The 18,755-nt window shown below is 45.6% G+C and overlaps 1 protein-coding gene across 2 annotated transcripts in view; it reads right to left on the bottom strand.

The window, feature by feature from the left end:
* pcdh10b (protocadherin 10b) overlaps positions 1–10,145 on the bottom strand; it is a 36,250-nt gene extending 26,105 nt beyond the window's left edge. For both annotated transcript variants that reach the window (XM_034133720.1, XM_034133719.1), the window contains exons 1-3: positions 7,170–10,145; positions 6,793–6,851; positions 6,038–6,144 (exon numbers count right to left, since the gene is read on the bottom strand). In XM_034133720.1, the coding sequence (XP_033989611.1) occupies positions 6,038–6,144; positions 6,793–6,851; positions 7,170–9,683 (2,680 nt within the window). In that variant the 5' untranslated portion in view covers positions 9,684–10,145. The remainder of the gene's footprint in view (positions 1–6,037; positions 6,145–6,792; positions 6,852–7,169) is intronic.
* Positions 10,146–18,755: the final 8,610 nt, after the last annotated feature.

The raw sequence follows: 18,755 nt of genomic DNA on the forward strand, positions 1-18,755 counted from the left end.
ATGCTTATTCATTGTTCAGTAAATGTAGCCCACAATTAAAACAATATGCATTATTGGTCCCACTACATGGAAAAGCGTCTCTCAGAAAAAAAAAGAAAGAAAAAACGGATTTCCTGGCCCTGCCATCCCCTGTTGTAGTGAAGAGGCTAACGCCTGTGACGGCTGACATGGACACGTGTTTATTTAACATTAGCATTTGTGAAACACTGACTGTACCCTCACTGCTGACAAACTAAATTAGCACACAGAGAGTAAAGCCGGCGCTGTTTTTGTCAGCGTTGTGGGAGCACAACTGCGGGACGCTTAGCCACGCTATCAATTATCATAATCAAACAAAGACTTAATGCACAGCAAATAATCTGTTTAAGGGCCCTAAGCTGGCTGATAACTCTGCAACAAAGTAACAGCATCCTTTCTGCCACACCAAGGGTACTGAAAGTTAGCAGAGTGCTGCTGGGCCGCTGCACCACTGGAGAGAGGAGAGTTGAACAGAGGCACGAGATGAAATGTAACCTGTAATGGAACGGGTTTAAGGTAACTCAGCACAAATGTACTACAATGATCACCCTCTCCTGCAGAAGGGCCCTTTGTTAGAATAACATTTTAACACCTTAAATATGTGGGCTTTAGCAATTGTTTGGACAACATCTAGCATTCGACAACTTTTTGTTAAAATCATGTTTCTTTTTACACTGAGCTAGATGGGGAGTCATGCATGAGAAATACTAAACTGATTTAGGAACCATGAAACTACTTTCACACAGAGAATCAGGACATTGGTTTCAAATGTGTGCTATATTCAGGGTATATCTAGTTTTATTTGATCAGATTCATCTTAACCAGGCAAGGATCTAACATTTGGCACCGCGGCATATTTTGTTAAATGATACAGAAAGGGATTATATTGCTTAAAGTAAGGCATCAAAGAATGTCCCTTTGCTGTTAAAACCAGAACTTGTGTATACATTCCTTAGCCTCACACATGACATGCAAAAGCCCCAAAATAGGACACCCACACAACTGGCTCGGACCCGGTTAGGAGAGATCTTCCACAGTGGGGACAAAGAGAGACCTGGAGCTGGGTGAGGGTCTGACTGCGCTGCAGCTGAAACACACTGTTCACTGGTGTGACAGTGGAGGCTCCATTAGGCCCGGTGAGGCTGACAGAGAGCTGCTGCTGAATGGAGCCATAAAATCAGCATTCAGTGGGGCCCTATTGTATGAGCTAAGATAGGCTCCTTTAGAAATAAAAAAAGGATGGGTCTGAAAGAATGTGGTCAGGGAGGATAAAGAGAAGTGCAGAGGGAGTGCAGTTGAAGAGGAGCTGCATGAATGATTGCATTAATTAATTAATTCAATGAACGAATGAATCGTCTGTTTTGTTTGTTGCGGCCCAACCTATTTGGTCCACTTCCCAGCACTCCAGAGCACGGCCTCATTAAACAGCCTGTCACGTTCTGCGGAGCGACTCCAGCACCGAGTGACCCGGCACAGGGAGCAGCTCCTCATTAACACTGCCAGATATTTACCAACAACACCTTTCATTGAATCATCTCGTGTCAGAAAAGACAGCCATAAATATTAAGAAACATGTTCCTACTGCAGGCAGCTCACAGAGCCCAAGCCATCTTAAGCTTTTTTCTTCTTTAAGAACCACAAGCCACAGTGTCACAAGAGAGAAATCAGAATGTCTCGGAGTAACATTAACCCCCCTGTCGTGTTCGGGTCAAATCTGACCGCTTTACTACTTACATCAATCATAAATATTGTGTTTTACATTTGATTGCTTCAAGGCCTTATGATATTCTCCACAGTAGACATTTGAACATATCAACTTTGAAACAGCTATGGTGTTCCTGGTCCAAAATGATCCCTACCTTGAATGGGTAACCGTAGATCAGGGGTCTCCAACCTTTTTTAGGATGAGAGCTACTTTCAAAAAATAAAACAAGTTGTGAGCTACTTTTACTTGTTTTTTGCAGTGTATATATTTAACACATTTTAACGTTATTATATGCTTACCTTTAACCTTTGTGCGCTGTTTGGGTCTGTGGGACCCGTTTTCAGAGTTTACTAAAATAAAATGTATGCAATTTAATTATTTTAACCTGCTTTATTTGGGGGTGGACCTCACCTAGATGCATGCACCCCCGGGAAGATTTTTTTTTTAAATGTTGAAGTGAAATGCATCAATCTGGAGCACTTAGAGCACAAAATGAATTGATGGATACAGCTCTCAACACTCAGATGAAAGGGAGCTGTATACTTTTCAATAATCCAAACATCTTTAGAATATGATCACAACCAATAACAAATCATTTAAACTGGTTTATTTCTAACTTATGTTACCTAGTTAGCATTCTTTCTTTTTATTTATGCATATTTTACTAATCACTCCCCTTTTAAACTGTTTTTTTTTACTGTCCTATAGTACACATTGGAATGATTTCTTACTTTATTTTGTACAACTATATTAAATAGATAAAGGTGTGCTCTAATAATAAACATATTTGTAAAGTGGGGGGACACAAACGGGATTTCGAAAAGTGGGGGGGGACATGTCCCCCTGTCCCCAGTGGAAATTACGCCATGCGTGTGTACGTCAAGTGCAATAAATATAATATGCAAGTTGCAACACACACACAGTAAAACTCTGACCCTCATGTGCTTTATAGGCTGGCATGACTAGGCTGTGTTCAATGGGGCTGATGCAGTGGCGTAACTATCTGCGCTAGCAGCTCTGGGAGGGGGAAAAACATTTTGGAACGTTGATGCTCATCCTAATTTTCGGCCTTGATGTAACAACATTCATAATTAAAGGGGACCTATCACGCAAAATGCACTTTTGTACGTCTTTTATACATGAATATGTGTCCCCGGTGTTCCAGGGAACTCACCAAGTTTCAGAAAACACAACCCTCTCTATTTTCCTCCATACCCAAATCTCTAAAAAAGGGGCTGCAACGGATCTGATAAAAACTGATCCAGATTTGAACACTATTGGGCCAACTCTCCACCTATCAGGGGAATGTGGGGTTGGGCCACGGCCGGCCATTGCCGTTCGAAAGCGCTGGAGACGCTGTAGTACATATGCCAGGCCTGTAAGTGGCGCTGTAGTCTGCCACAAAAGCAGCGAAGAAGACTTCCCGCCCATAGTTACCATGGTTACCCTTCTGTTTATTCTCCGCTGTGGCTTTCTTTCTCCCTCCCCGAGGCAAGCGTTTGCTCCCGCTGCTTTAATTCAATGCAATCCCTCCCCGTCGAGGCAAGCACTGTAATTCTCTCCGGTTAGTCCACCAGCAGATGACAAACACCCACCTCTCCGCCTCTTCCAAGGAACGAGGGGACCGTGCGGGAGAGTTTCAGTTTCAGTTTCTTTCGCCGGTCAAGATGTCCATTAAAGTTTAAATCTTCCGGACTAAATTAGAAAAGTGCCGGTCAAAGGTCTTCTTTGTTATTTATTGAGCTTTAAAACAAATGAATAACGACTCTATATAATAAAACACGGAGGACGGAGATCTCTTTTTCTCCCCCTCTTCTGACAGCCCAGCAGCTGATCAGAGCACGTCTCCCCTCTCCTGCAGGGGGGCGTGGTCAGCAGAATCAGACCCGTAGACAGCAAACAGCACATAGAGCGAAATGAGGCATGGCTAAAATGCATGATCTGTTTGGTATTTTGAAAACAGAAACGTATAAATATACCTTATATAGGTATGGCCCTACAATATATCATTTAAATATAGCATGATAGGTCCACTTTAAGTAAAGGTAACACCCTTTTCACCCCGGTTACACTTTTAATTTGCCCTGTACGATGGGCGCTGTAAGTGATGAAAGTGGGGGATGTTGGCTTATCTGGCGCCCGCAGCTCACAGCCAAAGTGCGAGTGAGCGTGGGAGCGAGGTACCGGCGCTGTTGTTATTAGCATCTGGTGCTAGCTGCGCTAACGGATATAAGAAGAAGATGTTTCTACAACAAAGGTGGAGGGGAGCTCTCTCCTGTCAGACTGGGAGGCTGATAACTACAGCTCAGTGAGGTAATGGACTCTCTCAGGGTTTAGATAGTTCACTTTAGTCTAAGTTATCTCAGTGGGTCTCAAACGTTTTGATCACAATTTATGTAAACACATATTTCCAAGGCACTCCTTTATAATTATTGAGATAAACAGGTTTGAAATCATTTCAATGCATACTATAGGACAGTAAACCAAAAATATTGTTTAGAACTGGAGAGATAAAAAAATGCTAAATTACTAAATAAATGTTAACTAGGTAAAATAAGATATGAATGAACAACAAAAATAAAATAAGTTACATTGATTTGATATTGGCTATGGTAGGTTATTGGTTATGTTCATATACTTATTTGATTATTAAAATGTAAACCGATCTTTTTCATATGGGTGTTTTAGAGTTGTACCCCCAGGTCTAGTCTCTAGTAATTGTGTGCTCAAAGTGCACCAGATTGAAGCATTTTACTTTAAAATGTTCAAACGTTTTTTCCCGGGAGGGCATACCCCCGGACCCCCCTAGAGGAGGTGATGTCCACCCCCCAATTCAACCATGTTCATACAATACTGAATACATTTGAAGCCTTTTTGATGGATATTACCTATGTCAATAAGTTTCTGTTTTTGTAGTGTATTTGTCTTTTGTAGAGATTTTTATTTACTCTTTATATATTCTATAGGGGGGGGGGGGGGCGCCACCAAAAATCTTGCCTAGGGCATCAAATTGTCTAGAACCGGCCCTGCTTTCATGTCATGTGATACCTTGCGTGGTGACGAACCGTTTAATCAACCTGTACTGTACTGTAGCTAGCAGCAGCAAGTTCGGCAGCATTATAACAAATGTAATAGCTTGCATTTATAATGTACAGCAAACCAAAGCACAAGAGCGGCGCTCAAAAGAGAAAGGACAAGAGTGAGTGTATGTCCGTGCCGTGCGTGTGTGAGCGCATCAGCGTGCGCTTATGTTTGGGGCCAACCACAACCTTGTTACGCCACTGGGCTGATGTGTTGTAGATCTGCCAGAAGGAAAATCATGGTCAAACTCCTTATGAAGTGTGCGGTGAGGTGCTGCTCCACATTGCTTTTCTTCCCGACTGCAACGCTGGTCCCGCAAATCAAGCAAGAACGTGATTGGTCGATATTCATTGTGGGGGTGGAGGGAGGAGGGGTGTTAGATAGATATAGAGCTGTAGTAAGTAGATAGAGTTCGCTATGATTGAGGTTTCGTTTATGCATAGGGTAGATTTCCTTTTTTTTTGTGTGTATTTTTTACATTTTGGATTTGCTTGGCGAGCTACTTATTGAGGGCTTGCGAGCTACCGGTAGCTTGCGATCGACGTGTTGGAGACCCCTGCCGTAGATTATGTTCATCCGTCAGATAATACACATCCAAATTGACAACGTTAATTTTGGAATACATTTTCAGTGTCCATCCTTTGTATATTCACTGCAGTTTTTCATAAAAAACAGTAATCATTGTTTTGGGCGTTAAATAAAATGTGATTATGATTCGTGATTTTTGTGTTAATGTAAGAGCAGATAAAACAGAGTGGGGAACACAAAGTAAGGGGGGAGAAACGAACACGACAGGAGGGTTAAGAAACATGTTTCCATCCAGGGCTCACAGGCTCCCAGCCATAATAAGCTTTTTTTCTTCTTCTTTAACAACCACACACCACAGTGTCACAAGAGAGAAATCAGAATGTCTCAGAGTACCGCATCATCAGCATTAAAGCTTGGACACAGTGAAATGCCTGGATGCTGCTGACTCCAGTCCTGTGGTACGCTGGCTCTAATTAAAATGGGCCTGTTTCTTTTCTCCAGCCTACACAATGTGCTCCATCTGAGCAGAAGAGTCCAGTATACAGCCGCGGAGAGACAACCTGCTCCCAGAGGCACAGCCGTTTGCTAATCAGCAAAGCCTACTCCAGTGCTTCATCGATTTACCCTTTGAACACACAGCTTCAATCAAGTTAAGCACAGTGAAGGAAGAGGCAGGTCACACACCTGCAGCAGAGCGCTTCTTACCGGAGGAATGTCCACGGTTGGTGGCGTCGTGGTCGCTGTCCCCCTGCTCGCTGTCTCCGTGGCCGCTGTCTTTGGAGCTGACCAGGTCTGCCTCCTGGAAGGCCGAACTGAAACCAAAGAGAATGTTCCATTAAAGCCTCACACAGCTTACTTACTTTACTGTCGCTATTTTAACTATATTTTGATGATAATACTTTTCTACTTGTGTCCGGCAGTGGCTCAGTCAGTAGGGGCTTGGACTGGGAGCCGTAGGGTCGCTGGTTCAAGTCCCCGACCAGACCTAAATATGGAGTGTGGACTTCTACTTGGAGAGGTCCCAGTTCACCTCCTGCCCTGCCGTGGTGCCCTTGAGCAAGGCACCGGACACCCCCCTTCCCCCCCACTCCCATTGCTCCCCGGGCGCTGTACAATAGCTGCCCACTGCTCCTAGTACTAGACTCCTTGTACTAGGATGGGTTAAAAGCAGAGGCCAAATTTCACTGTGTGTGCTGTGTGCTCTGCATGTGTGACCATTAAAGAGGGTTTCATCCCTCCCTATTCTATTCTTCTATTCTATTCTACTTTTACTTGAGTAACATTTTGAATGCAGGACTTTTACTGTAACAGACTATTCCTACACTCTGGTACTTCTACTTTTACTCAAGTACAAGATCTGAGTACTTCTACTTTTACTCAAGTACAATATCTGAGTACTTCTCCTAGCTCTGGTTCTGAAACGATGAAGTGTTAAGGTGACAGGTGAGCAGCATATGTACCTGTTGACGCGTCTCGGCCTGTCAACCAGGTAGCTGAGTTCAGCTCGCTGGTGTTTGGTCTGAAAGAAAAGAGGAAAATATCAGTGTGTGTGTGCTCGGGCCCCATGTGTAACACCATCACCACCACCCAAACCGAAGTGATGCAAAACACACAGTGCACTACTGATGTAAACTGTGAATTAGCCTGCGCTGTGTACAAGCATTACACATATCACTCACATCTGGTGATGGGGGGTGGGGGCAACCAACCTCTCTCTCTCTCTCTCTCTCTCTCTCTCTCTCTCTCTCTCTCTCTCTCTCTCTCTCTCTCTCTCTCTCTCTCTCTCTCTCTCTCTCTCTCTCTCTCTCTCTCTCTCTCTCTCTGTTTAAACTCTTACCTCGTTTGATAAAATGCTGCCGTTTGATATGATGTCGGGCTGCTGGTCTGTGTACCCTGTCACTACGGCCCCGCACGGGTTGTGTTCGGTGTCGGTGCTCCTAGACGGACTGCACGGCTTTAGGAACATGAGGTCGGTTTTGGCAGACTCTGGAGTCAGACATACCTGGTAACAATAGTTCTGATTTTGATGGTGAGAGCCGAAGCTCCCTGACTCCTCCACGGGCACTTGAGCCGTACCGGCCCCGCTGACGTTACCGGCGCTTTGCACCAGCATGATATCCGACTTGGTGAGCTTTTTCTTGCGGGCCCGGGCCTGCCGGGAGCAGCACGAGCTGCACCCCAGGCAGCACTCGCTGGTCAGGCAGCTGTAGATGTTGAGCTTTTTATCTTTCTGGCAGCGCACGGCCAGCACGATCATGACCAGCAGGAATATGAAAGAGACGGAGCCCAGGGCGATGATGAGGATGAGGGTGAGATCCAGGGTCCCCTCTTTGGCCTTGGCTGTGCCCCCCCTGTTCCCTACGCCACGGCCTTCAGCTACGCTGTCCACCAGCATTACCAGCACGCTGGCGCTGGAGGACAGCGGCGGCTGGCCGTGGTCCCGCACCTCGATCAGCAGGTCGTACAGCTGGTGGGGGTCTCGCTTGGCAGACACCCGCCTCGCCGTACGGAGCTCACCTGTCCTCCAGTCCATCCGGAACATACCATTTTCGTTCCCCCTCTGGATGCTGTAGGACAAACGGGCATTCTCTCCGTCATCAGCATCCATGGCCACGATGCGGGTCACCAGGTAGCCCGGTTCAGCGGTGCGCGGCAGAGGCTCTTTGGCTGTGCCGTTCTTCCCCAAGGGAGCCAGCACCAGGGGGGCATTGTCATTCTGGTCCACGATGATGACTTTGACTGTGGAGTTGGTGGACAGCTCCGGGGTGCCCGCGTCTTTGGCCTGCACCATGAATGTGAAATCCTTCAGCTGCTCGTAATCGAAGGATCTGAGCGCGTACAGATAGCCCGTCTCCTCATTGATAGACACATAGGTTTTCACTGACATGCCCTGGATGTCACACTCTAATATGGAGTAGCTGATGAGCGCGTTCAGCCCGATGTCCGGGTCCAGGGCCGTCACAGCGTGGATGTAGGCCCCCGGCACGTTATTCTCGGTCACATACACATCATATATGGGCTGCGTAAAGGTGGGCGCGTTGTCGTTCTCATCTGACACCTGGACTCGGATGGATTTACTGGTGGCAAGAGAGGGCGTCCCTTTATCCCGCGCCACCACAGTAATGGAGTAAGAGTCTGCCTGCTCCCGGTTCAACGGACCGTCAGTCACTATAGTGAAATAATTCCTGAAGGATGTTTTTAATTTAAACGGAACATCACCGATGATCTCCACGTGGATCTGTCCGTTCTCCTCTGCGTCCCGGTCCGTCACACTGAGCAGCGCGATGACGGTGCCCGGAGCCGCCTTTTCGCTCACCGACTCGGTGACGGTGCTGAAGGTGATCTCCGGAGCATTGTCGTTTAAATCGGTGACTTTGACCAGCACTTTGCAGTGCGCGGCCACGGCGTTTGGCCCCAGGTCCTTGGCCTGGACAAAGATCTGATACAAGCTGCTCTCCTCAAAATCCACCTCTCCGCGCACCTCGATGCGCCCGGTGCGCGGATCTATGCTGAAAAGGTCCTTTACGCGGTTGGATATGTGGTTACTGAAGGAATAAACTATCTCCCCGTTTAGTCCTTCATCCATGTCGGTGGCGTTCAGCTGTATAACCAGCATGCCCACCGGTGCGTTCTCCGAGAGGCTCACCGTGTAAACGGGCTGGTCAAACACCGGCACGTTATCATTAGAGTCCAGCACTTTAACCACCAGCAGCGCGGTGCCAGTTCGGGGAGGCTGGCCGCCGTCCACCGCGGTCAGCACGTACCTGTGCGCCGCCTGCTGCTCCCGGTCCAGAGGCTTTTCCAGGACCAGCTCTGCGAACTTGTTTCCGTCGGTTTGGGTCTGCACATCCAAGTAAAAGTAGTTGTTAGTGGTGATATCATACGTGCGTAAAGCGTTAGAGCCCACGTCCGGGTCGAATGCGCTCTCCAGAGGGAACCGGGTGCCCGGGACGGCGCTTTCTGAGATTTCCACCGTGATGTCTGTCTCCGGGAAGCTGGGCGGGTTGTCGTTAATGTCTACCACCTCAATTTCGACCCGAAACAGCTCAAGCGGGTTCTCCAAGAACACCTCCATGTTGAGCTGGCAGCTCGCGCTCTGCTTGCAGATCTGCTCCCGGTCGATCTTTTCGTTAACGAACAGGACGCCGTTCTCTAGGTTCACCTCCAGGTACGGTGTCCGAGAGCTGGGCACCACTTGGAAGCGGCGGGATGCCAATTTGGTAAGGTCCAGTCCCAGGTCCTCGGCAATATTCCCCACCAAGATGCCATGGTCCGCCTCCTCCGGCACAGAGTAGCGTATCTGGGCGAGCACTCCATCCGTGATGCACAAGACAACCAAAAGCACAATCATCGCCGGAAAAACAAGTGCACTTGGGTAAAAAATATTATAAACCTTATTATCTTCTGTTATTGGACAACATTTCCATTTCCATCACCCATTTTAGTCGGGAGATAAAGTCTCCAAATTGCGTTAAAGTCTCAAAAAAAGCGTAAGGTGTCCGGAGAAATGTGCCCCATTAAAAGAGAGGCATTTTGGTTTATTAAAGGAGTTTTTATAACAGCAAAAGCTCTTTTCTATTCTCTCCCGTTGCCTTGTTTTTTTCAGATGTGTCCCGGAGAAGCTCCAGCGCGCATTACGATGAGGCGCAGTGCTGCTGGTGATGAAACCAGTCTGGAGAGAAGTTGGAAAAAGAGAAAATAAATATCCATTTATAAAAAAAAAACAGGAGAAACGTTTTCTATTCTGTTATTATCCCTATTTAGAAATACAAGTCAGTGTTGTCCTCTTGCGTTCTGGCTCTGTGTCTTTGGCACCCTGCGCCCTCACTGCGTCCCCTCCACTCCACTCTCTACTGACGCTGTTCACTCAACTATTTGCTTTTTCCCCTGCATCGCACCTCCCCCTCTCAGCCCCCGCGGGTTTAAGTCACGCTGAGAGCTCCCTGATTGGATAACGGGGCTGCCTGTCAGTGCCCGCTCAGCCCATACTCTCTCTGTATGCGTCTCTTACCTCGCTCTACCTCCCCTTCTCTTCCCTTTAGAATACCTGACGCAAAAGCGAAGAGGGACAGAGAAAGACAAGGCTGGATAGATATGACTTTAACCCATCGGCTGCTAACCCCCAATCCCACCCCCACCTATGCGCAATGTAAAGCGCACCAGTTGAGCCTTTGCGTGCTCAGAGTGAGGAGGACTTGTTGACTTGGGTGTGTGAGCCTGCTAGGTTAATGCATGCAAATGTTGTGAAGTGTATGCAGGGAATCATCGGCCATCCACGGGCTGCTCTTAAGGATGTGCGTTATCATTACACCCAGTAGTTGAAACGTTATTAACTCACCTCCAGCCGCAGCAGCGGGGCAGGGAGGCAGGGAGAGGGGCATATGCAGAGCTCATGCGACCCCTAGCGGCACACGTGCTAACCAGAGTCTGACTCATAACAAGAAGCAAATAGACTAAATTATGTTAACCATAATGCTGTGCTTATTACAAAACAATTACAAGAAAACCCTTTCAGACCCAATTTAAGTCCACTCAATGTCAGTGTTCCTTACCCTATATCAAACACTGAATAACTAAATGTGTCAACTAAGGTCTTTATTAGATATCTACTGTGACAGTGTGACATGGACGGATGGACACATGTAGGGCCACACAGGTCTGTGCAGTCTATGGTCTGTACCTGTCATTCACAGAGGTGCACTCACTGCTCTGGAAGCACTAACATCCAAATATAAATGTGCATGTCATTTGAATGAGTTTTAGTTCACAGGAATAGTCTTATGAGGTTGGAAAACAAGCCCGATACTGCAGCCTACTAAATTGGAGAGAAAATATTACAACATGAATAATACAACGGTATTAAAAGCAGACAGTATTACTAAAAGTAGTCTGAGAATAGACTACCAAAGGAGTCATTTACATACAGCAGGGTTTATACTCGTGAATTTAATCAGAGAATCCAATTGAGCCATTTTCCTTTTGCAGACACGACTCCCCATCTCTGTCTGTATTTTAGAATATTAATATTCCAGCAATCAAGCAATTGCACATGACATCAAAGCCATAGTTGTTTAAATATTAATGTATTATTTATAATTGGTACATTACAAAGGGAGAAATGGGCCCTAGCTTTCCCAGCTATAGTGGAACTATTTACTTAAAAGGAATTCTTAATTTATTCAGATGTTTAATACAATGGATGATTCTGATGTGGTTTAAGACGGATGAGTTATTAATGCCTTAACCACATTAACTGTGTGTGTTTCTCATGTTGAACCGAGAAGCGTGTTCATATACCTGAACTTTGTGAGTACATATACTAGCAGGCAGAATGCGTGCAGAAGTTGTTTTGTAATCTTTCTTTATTTTTGAATTTTATTCTGGACTCCTTTCTGTGAACTGATCTGTCCTAACAGGAAGTGTGTGATCTGAGCAGCAGACCGAGTGCTCCCCCTAGTGAGCGACTACAGCACCACACCCCCACACTGCTCCACCATGACTGTGTGCTGTGCGGAGTCCATGATGGTCACACATCCACCTTCTGAGCTGCAGAGAGTTCAACACACAGTGGGTGATTCACATGTCTGCAAACTGTCAGAGCTCACAGAGGAGAATCACCACTTCTCTAAATCAACTTCCATCTGGTCAGTGGTACAGTCAGACATGCATCATACATGCACACAGTAACCCAGATGAAGCACTGACACAGAAACCATCTTCGCAGTCATGAACAATAAATGATTTAACTATATAAAATGATTACAGCAGTCTCTCATACACACAGCAGCAGAGCAGCCTCTTATCCTGATTTACAAGGTCATAACATCCTATTCTCTTGTCCTTTTAAAGGTAAAAATAGAGTGTAGCGACCAGTAGTGACTGTCTTTTGCTGGGTAAAAAGAATGTCAAGTTCCTCAAACATTGCAGTGGGCAGTTAGAACAGTTAGTTTTTAAATAAAACTAAAAAGGGCGCCTCAAGCAATCGCACCCATTAGATCATTAGAGCTGGAGAAAGAGCATGTAATCATCAAGTGCTATAAAGCTACAGGCACCACAGAGTCATCTGAAACCAAGCTTTAACAAGCACACTATCAAATGTCCCTGTGGTGTCACATGGGGACATTTAGATGTTAGGATGGCAACATTGGGCTACATAAAGCACAACAAAGTCTGCTAGAAGCACGTCTATGGCAAAAATACACACTGTGTCCTACACACTGCACAGGGCTGTGTTTCTTTTTAAAGTGACATTTAATCAGCTCCTTGTACCAAAGAAAAGGCCGTTTTTTAATATGAAAGGACTCTGCACTGACACTTCCTGGGTGTTACGTGCCAGGCAGACTGTACTTGTGTGGTTCTCCTTCCCTCCTGTTTTTCTCTTCTCCCTGGCTGCGTTTCACTTCTCTTATTTTTCATTTCCTCGCTCCTCGGTCTCGGTCTCACCGGAAGTTGATTTGTCTGCGCCATCTTGAGTAGCGTCCCAATGGCCTTATTTCTGCCGGAGGACCGAGGAGCGAGGATCGAGGAGCGAGGAGCGATAATGGAGGAGCGATAACCGAGGAACCACCAGACCATCCTTCGATGAAATCCTCAGACACTCGCCCCGCCCCCTTACTGTGTATCGCTCACTGATTGGACGATGCAGCGCATGCACTGATCTGATGCTTCTTGACATGAGAGCAGTTTCCCAGCGGAGTGAAGAAAACACATGAACCTTAAGGGGCTCACTCCTCAGTTTATGCTGTGTTTTGTTTCAATGAATGCATCATTCAGTTACAAATATGTGATATATCTGAACAACAAAGTGGTCAAAAATTATTTTATTCATTTATTGGAAACATTTTCATGATCGCTTTTTCGTTTTACATTTTCATTTATTGTCATTTCCATTCAGTCAGTCATTAAGTGCTATTTAAAATGTTAATTTGCTACATATCCACACAAACAAACAAAGTGTGCAATCCAATGAATGTTAATCTAACTGGGTTTTGATAGATAACATATCTCTTTTTCTTCTCTGAATTATTTTATTTCTATTGTGCACTCTAATCAAACTAATATTCGTTTATACATTTTAAGAATGGCGTTTATCTTTTTTGAGAATTAGTTCTTATTTGATTTGATTTATTTGGGTCTACAACAGATGATACAAATGTTTGTGTCAGTAAATGTGTACTAACAGAGGCGGGGGTGTTTGTGAAAATAACGGGGACAGAGCTGCTGTCAGACGATCAGCTGTGCGGCGTCATCACAAACGGACGTCGCTTCACGTGACGCTCCGGAGGAAAGGACGTCCCATTGCTCTTAAAACTCATTTCCCTGCTTCTCGTGGTTTCCTTGCGTCTCTCCATGCTTCCTGGTGGGAGGGACTAGTCGCAGGGAAACGACGCAAGTGAGGGACGCGAGGAATCCATTTAACCGAAGTGAAACGCAGCCCTAGTCTTCTGCACAGCTAATCAGCAGCTGATCAGTACCTGCCTGTGCACCAGAGTCTGATGGCTGATTGGATCCTCTCACCCTCAGCTGGCCTATCAGCAGCCAGGGCCGACCATAAAGGAGGCACCCAGGAAGTCTTCTCGCTCTCTCACTCTGGGCCTGTTGCTGATGGAGGAGCCTGCAATTGACTGCCTTGTTTAGCAACTCATTCTCTTTGTTTTGTCTGACCTTTGTGAAAGTGTGTGTGTTGAGAGGTGGAGGAGTTAGGTAAGTTAGGGGTATCCTTTACACTTCTCATCACGTAGATAACTAATGTTTAGACACACTAGGTTAGCGGATTGTTAGTAGTAGTTTAGTTAGTGAGGGTTTTTGTTTGAGTTTTAGTTTCAAAGGATAGATGTAGAGATAGGCCTGGGTTTGTTATGCTTGTTTCTTTTGTTTGGCACAATCCTTCGACTCCTCCTCCTCCTCACCCACAGAGTATTTCTGTTCAATTTATGTTCAGTTCAAGGGTTACAAGAAATAAACCTTTTGTCAACCTTCACGCTGACTCTCAATTATTGGTTGTCTTTAGCTCAGGAAAATAGAGATCCCGGACGAGCCCCCATTTGTGTTACGTCCCCACTAAGGTCTAGGGGACCTGGAGACAATAACACACAACAACCAATAAAAATGAGGGAGTCAGCGTAAAGGTTGACAAAAGGTTTATTTCTTGTAACCCTTGAACTGAACATAAATTGAACAGAAATACTCTGTGGGTGAGGAGGAGGAGGAGTCGAAGGATTGTGCCAAACAAAAGAAACAAGCATAACAAACCCAGGCCTATCTCTACATCTATCCTTTGAAACTAAAACTCAAACAAAAACCCTCACTAACTAAACTACTCAGAACTGGACAAAACAGAGTACAGGGGTGGCAACAATCCGCTAACCTAGTGTGTCTAAACATTAGTTATCTACGTGATGAGAAGTGTACAGGATACCCCTAACTTACCTAACTCCTCCACCTCTCAACACACACACTTTCACAAAGGTCAGACAAAACAAAGAGAATGAGTTGCTAAACAAGGCAGTCAATTGCAGGCTCCTCCATCAGCAACAGGCCCAGAGTGAGAGAGCGAGAAGACTTCCTGGGTGCCTCCTTTATGGTCGGCCCTGGCTGCTGATAGGCCAGCTGAGGGTGAGAGGATCCAATCAGCCATCAGACTCAGGTGCACAGGCAGGTACTGATCAGCTGCTGATTAGCTGTGCAGAAGACAGGGAGAAGAGAAAAACAGGAGGGAAGGAGAACCACACCAGTACAGCCTGCCTGGCACGTAACACTGGGAATCAGAGGTGTGTGCTTATGCCTTATGACATGAAGTTGAGTCATATTGTAAAGTCTACATTTCCTGTCTTATACTTACTGCTGCTTGTGTGTCCGGGGCGGGAGATTCAGGTGATTGGTTGTTGGTCTAGCTTCAGACATGCCCGCCGGCAAGCTTCAACGCACGCCGCCGTGTGTAAGCTCCGTTAGTCCTAACATTTCTGTTTGCATTTGGTAGGGTCGAATAATTATGTATATACTTATACAGTACCTATGATAAGGAAACACAATCTAGGAGTTCAAATTGATCTTGACTTGAACCTTAATGTGGGACTTGTTAGTTTCAACTTCAGACTTGGGCTAAGCTCAGGTCACCTCACTCACCTCACAAGAACTGTCTATCAAAACAGTGACACGTTCGCTGAAATTCTGTAAAATGTAAATAAACCCTGAACAATAAAACACATAAAAACATCAACATTATAACTAGCCCGTTCAGTATTATACAGAAACGCAGAATAACAGGACGTTGCATCACAGACAGGTATCTCATGTCGCAGAAGGAATGGCGTTACTAAAGCAAGAAACCCAAATCACACAACTCAACAAGTCTCCTTTCACTGCAGCCACAGCTGCACCATCCTCTCTACTGCCTCAATAATTACTCTACAACTATAAAATGGCAAGAAAATATCAAAAATGTAAATGAAGGTCATTATAGCCCTTACTCACCATTGCTTGTAAGTGTCCAGCCGTGCTTTTGTGTCTTGCCGATGCCTTGGTTAGACAACTCAAGTTCCAAACCCTCTATGGCTCCAAACAGTGGATCAGTTGTGAATATCAGGCGTTCCCAGCAGTGAGCAGTGTTCCTCGGAGGTTGAAAGGTACCACTGTAGTTAGTGAATTGAAAGTGGTGGACAAACCCATTACCCGGCTGCGACAGGCTTGCTAGCTTCACCAAGTCAATTTCTCCCCCGCTGTCAGCCATTGTTGGTTAAAAAAATTGCTTTAAAATCTAAACTCAAATATGTTACCTTGTGCAGGTTGCTAAGGACGCTACAGATACAAGCTGTGTCCCAATTCACCAGGAACACCAGGGTCTCGATTGTGGCCCCCCAGCCGTGTCTCCTGTCCTGACCCAGGAGGTCCAGCAGCACCTTCAGGGACTCCCTGCTCAGCCTGAAATCAGGGCGTGTATCCTGTTCATTAAAAAACCTGTCCAGGACAGGGACGCTTACGTTGATCCTGCAGTACAGGGGCCTTGGCTGGTAGAGGGAAAGGTTGAGAAAAAAGGTGTGCCAGCAGGTCGCTACCGCTAGCTACCGCTAGCTACCGCTACACACGCTAGTGTTTGCTAGCTCTGACAATCCAATCAGAGAACGCCAAAATGCCGACGTCATCGTAGGCCTGCTAAATGGCCCCGGTTAATGGTTACTGGTTAATAGGTTTTTTCTATGTTCTATATTGTGAAGGTTCAAAGGTCATTTACTTTATTTCACCTAAACTTAATTTTGGACTCCAGGCCTTACCCAGCTATGATGGAGCGTAAACTTTCCTGTAATATTTAATAATAATAATAATAATAATAATAATAATAATAATACATGAGACTTATATAGCGCTTTTCTAAAAACTCAAAGACGCTTTGACAGAGAATAAAAAACAACAAAAATACAAAAAGAGATAAACAAAAACTGAAAATAGGGGGGGGGGGGGGTGGTCAGTGGTTGAATGCAGTGTTGAACAAGTGGGTTTTGAGTGATTTTTTTAATGCGGTGAGGGAGGAAGAGTCTCTGATGGATTGGGGTAGTGAGTTCCATAGGATGGGAGCAACAACGGAGAAGGCTCTGTCGCTCCAGGACCTGAGGTTGGTCCGGATGGGGGGGGGCAGGAGGTCGGTCCGGATGGGGGGGGGACAGGAGGTTGGCAGCAGCAGAGCGGAGGGGAGCGAGTGGGAGTGTGTCTGTGGAGCAGGTCAGTCAGGTAGGATGGGGCCAGGTTATGGAGGGCTTTGTATGTCATTAGGAGGATTTTGTACTGAATTCTCTGGGGGATGGGGAGCCAGTGGAGCTTGATGAGGACGGGTGTAATGTGTTCACGGATTCGGGTGTGGGTGAGTAGACGGGCGGCGGAGTTCTGGATGTATTGGAGTTTGTTGATGATTTGTTTTCTTTTTTTAAGAAACATGTAAATTAAAAATACAGTGAGCTGTCGCAAGGAATATTGGTTTTGACAGAGTAAACCAAGGCAATCATTTGACACTTAAAGGATAATTGGGTCCTATTTTTCTAAATTCAGCCATCCTCACTGTCACTGTAATCATACTAACCAAGTTATTGCTGGGATCTGAGAACACAGTAAGCACCACATTACACACTACAGTGATCATTACAGTCACATTAAAGGGGGCAGTGATTCGGTGTGGGATTAGAGTTAAAATAAGACGCAACTTGTAATGAATGTATCCTTTAATGAAGACCCTGACTCTACATGTTTTGATGTGAATCAGGAGCCACAATATGAGCAGGCTGTGCTTTAATGTGAAACACAGTGATTACATGTGATTATGTGGCTCACTGCTGTGCATTACAGAGTGCAGCGTCTGTCTGACTTTGTAAAAGTATGTGATTGCAGTTACGTGTGCACAGCATGGGGCGTCAGTTACACTGTGTGGGATTCTGAAACTTCAGGTGTGTACAGCGGTTAGAGCACATGTGTCAAACTCAAGGCCCGGGGGCCAAATCAGGCCCTTGGTGGATTTAATTTCAGCCCGCAGGATAATTTCTAATTACTATTAGATCTGGCCTATGGGCTCAGAACAGTCTCATAATACACACATGCACACAGAAGGATTCACACTTGTATTTCCGGATCCACACTTGTGTTTGTCAATGCACACACAAATGTGTTCCGTTTCATATACATGTAAATAAAATCCAAATACAGAAAAAAGTTTTACATATGTATTTTTGATCCTCACATATTTGTTTTCCGTTTAAAACCGCTGCACCTGCAAACACAAACCGCTTTCTGTGCATGGATCGCTGTGCATTCGTGTGTGGGTTTTTTGAGACTCCCCTGACGGTCACCCGATTCGTACTTGTAATTTTTTCTATCTATAGCCAATCAGATGTCTCCTCAATTCTAAGCCAATCACATGAGCGCGCCCCCACGAGGGTAGATTTCTTGCGTTCATGATGTAGCACTTCATGTACGCATTTTGCGCTGTCCGGAGCTGACAGGTCCATGGAGCCTACCTGCAGGCGCTAATCTCAGGACACTTCCACTCTCAGTACATTGCCACTTTCCGAGCAGGAAATGCACGCAAATACAAGCCTTTATATTATTAAGGTACAGCGCCACTTTCCGAACCATTAATGAATGGTTGTGTACACAAAAACGGCAGGCAAAACCGTTTTAAATGTGTTTCCTGTATGGCGAATACAGCTGCTTTATTTATGTCTGTATGAAGTTGTTGTGAGTGTGGAGGGAGCAGCTACAGGTTAGCTTAGCCTAATCGATCAGTGCACTACGAAGCCAGTGCTAGACAGTGAACTGTCAACGGGGGGAGCCCCGCCGGTCATTATCGGCCGATATTCACTCTTAATAGTTTGATCGGTGCTCTCTATAAAGGCCGATCAGGAGAGCTGGATCTGATCGATATGGACATAAACGTGAGTGA

This window comes from Trematomus bernacchii, unplaced genomic scaffold (genome assembly GCF_902827165.1).
Source record: "Trematomus bernacchii unplaced genomic scaffold, fTreBer1.1, whole genome shotgun sequence".
Taxonomy (NCBI): Eukaryota; Metazoa; Chordata; class Actinopteri; order Perciformes; family Nototheniidae; genus Trematomus; species Trematomus bernacchii.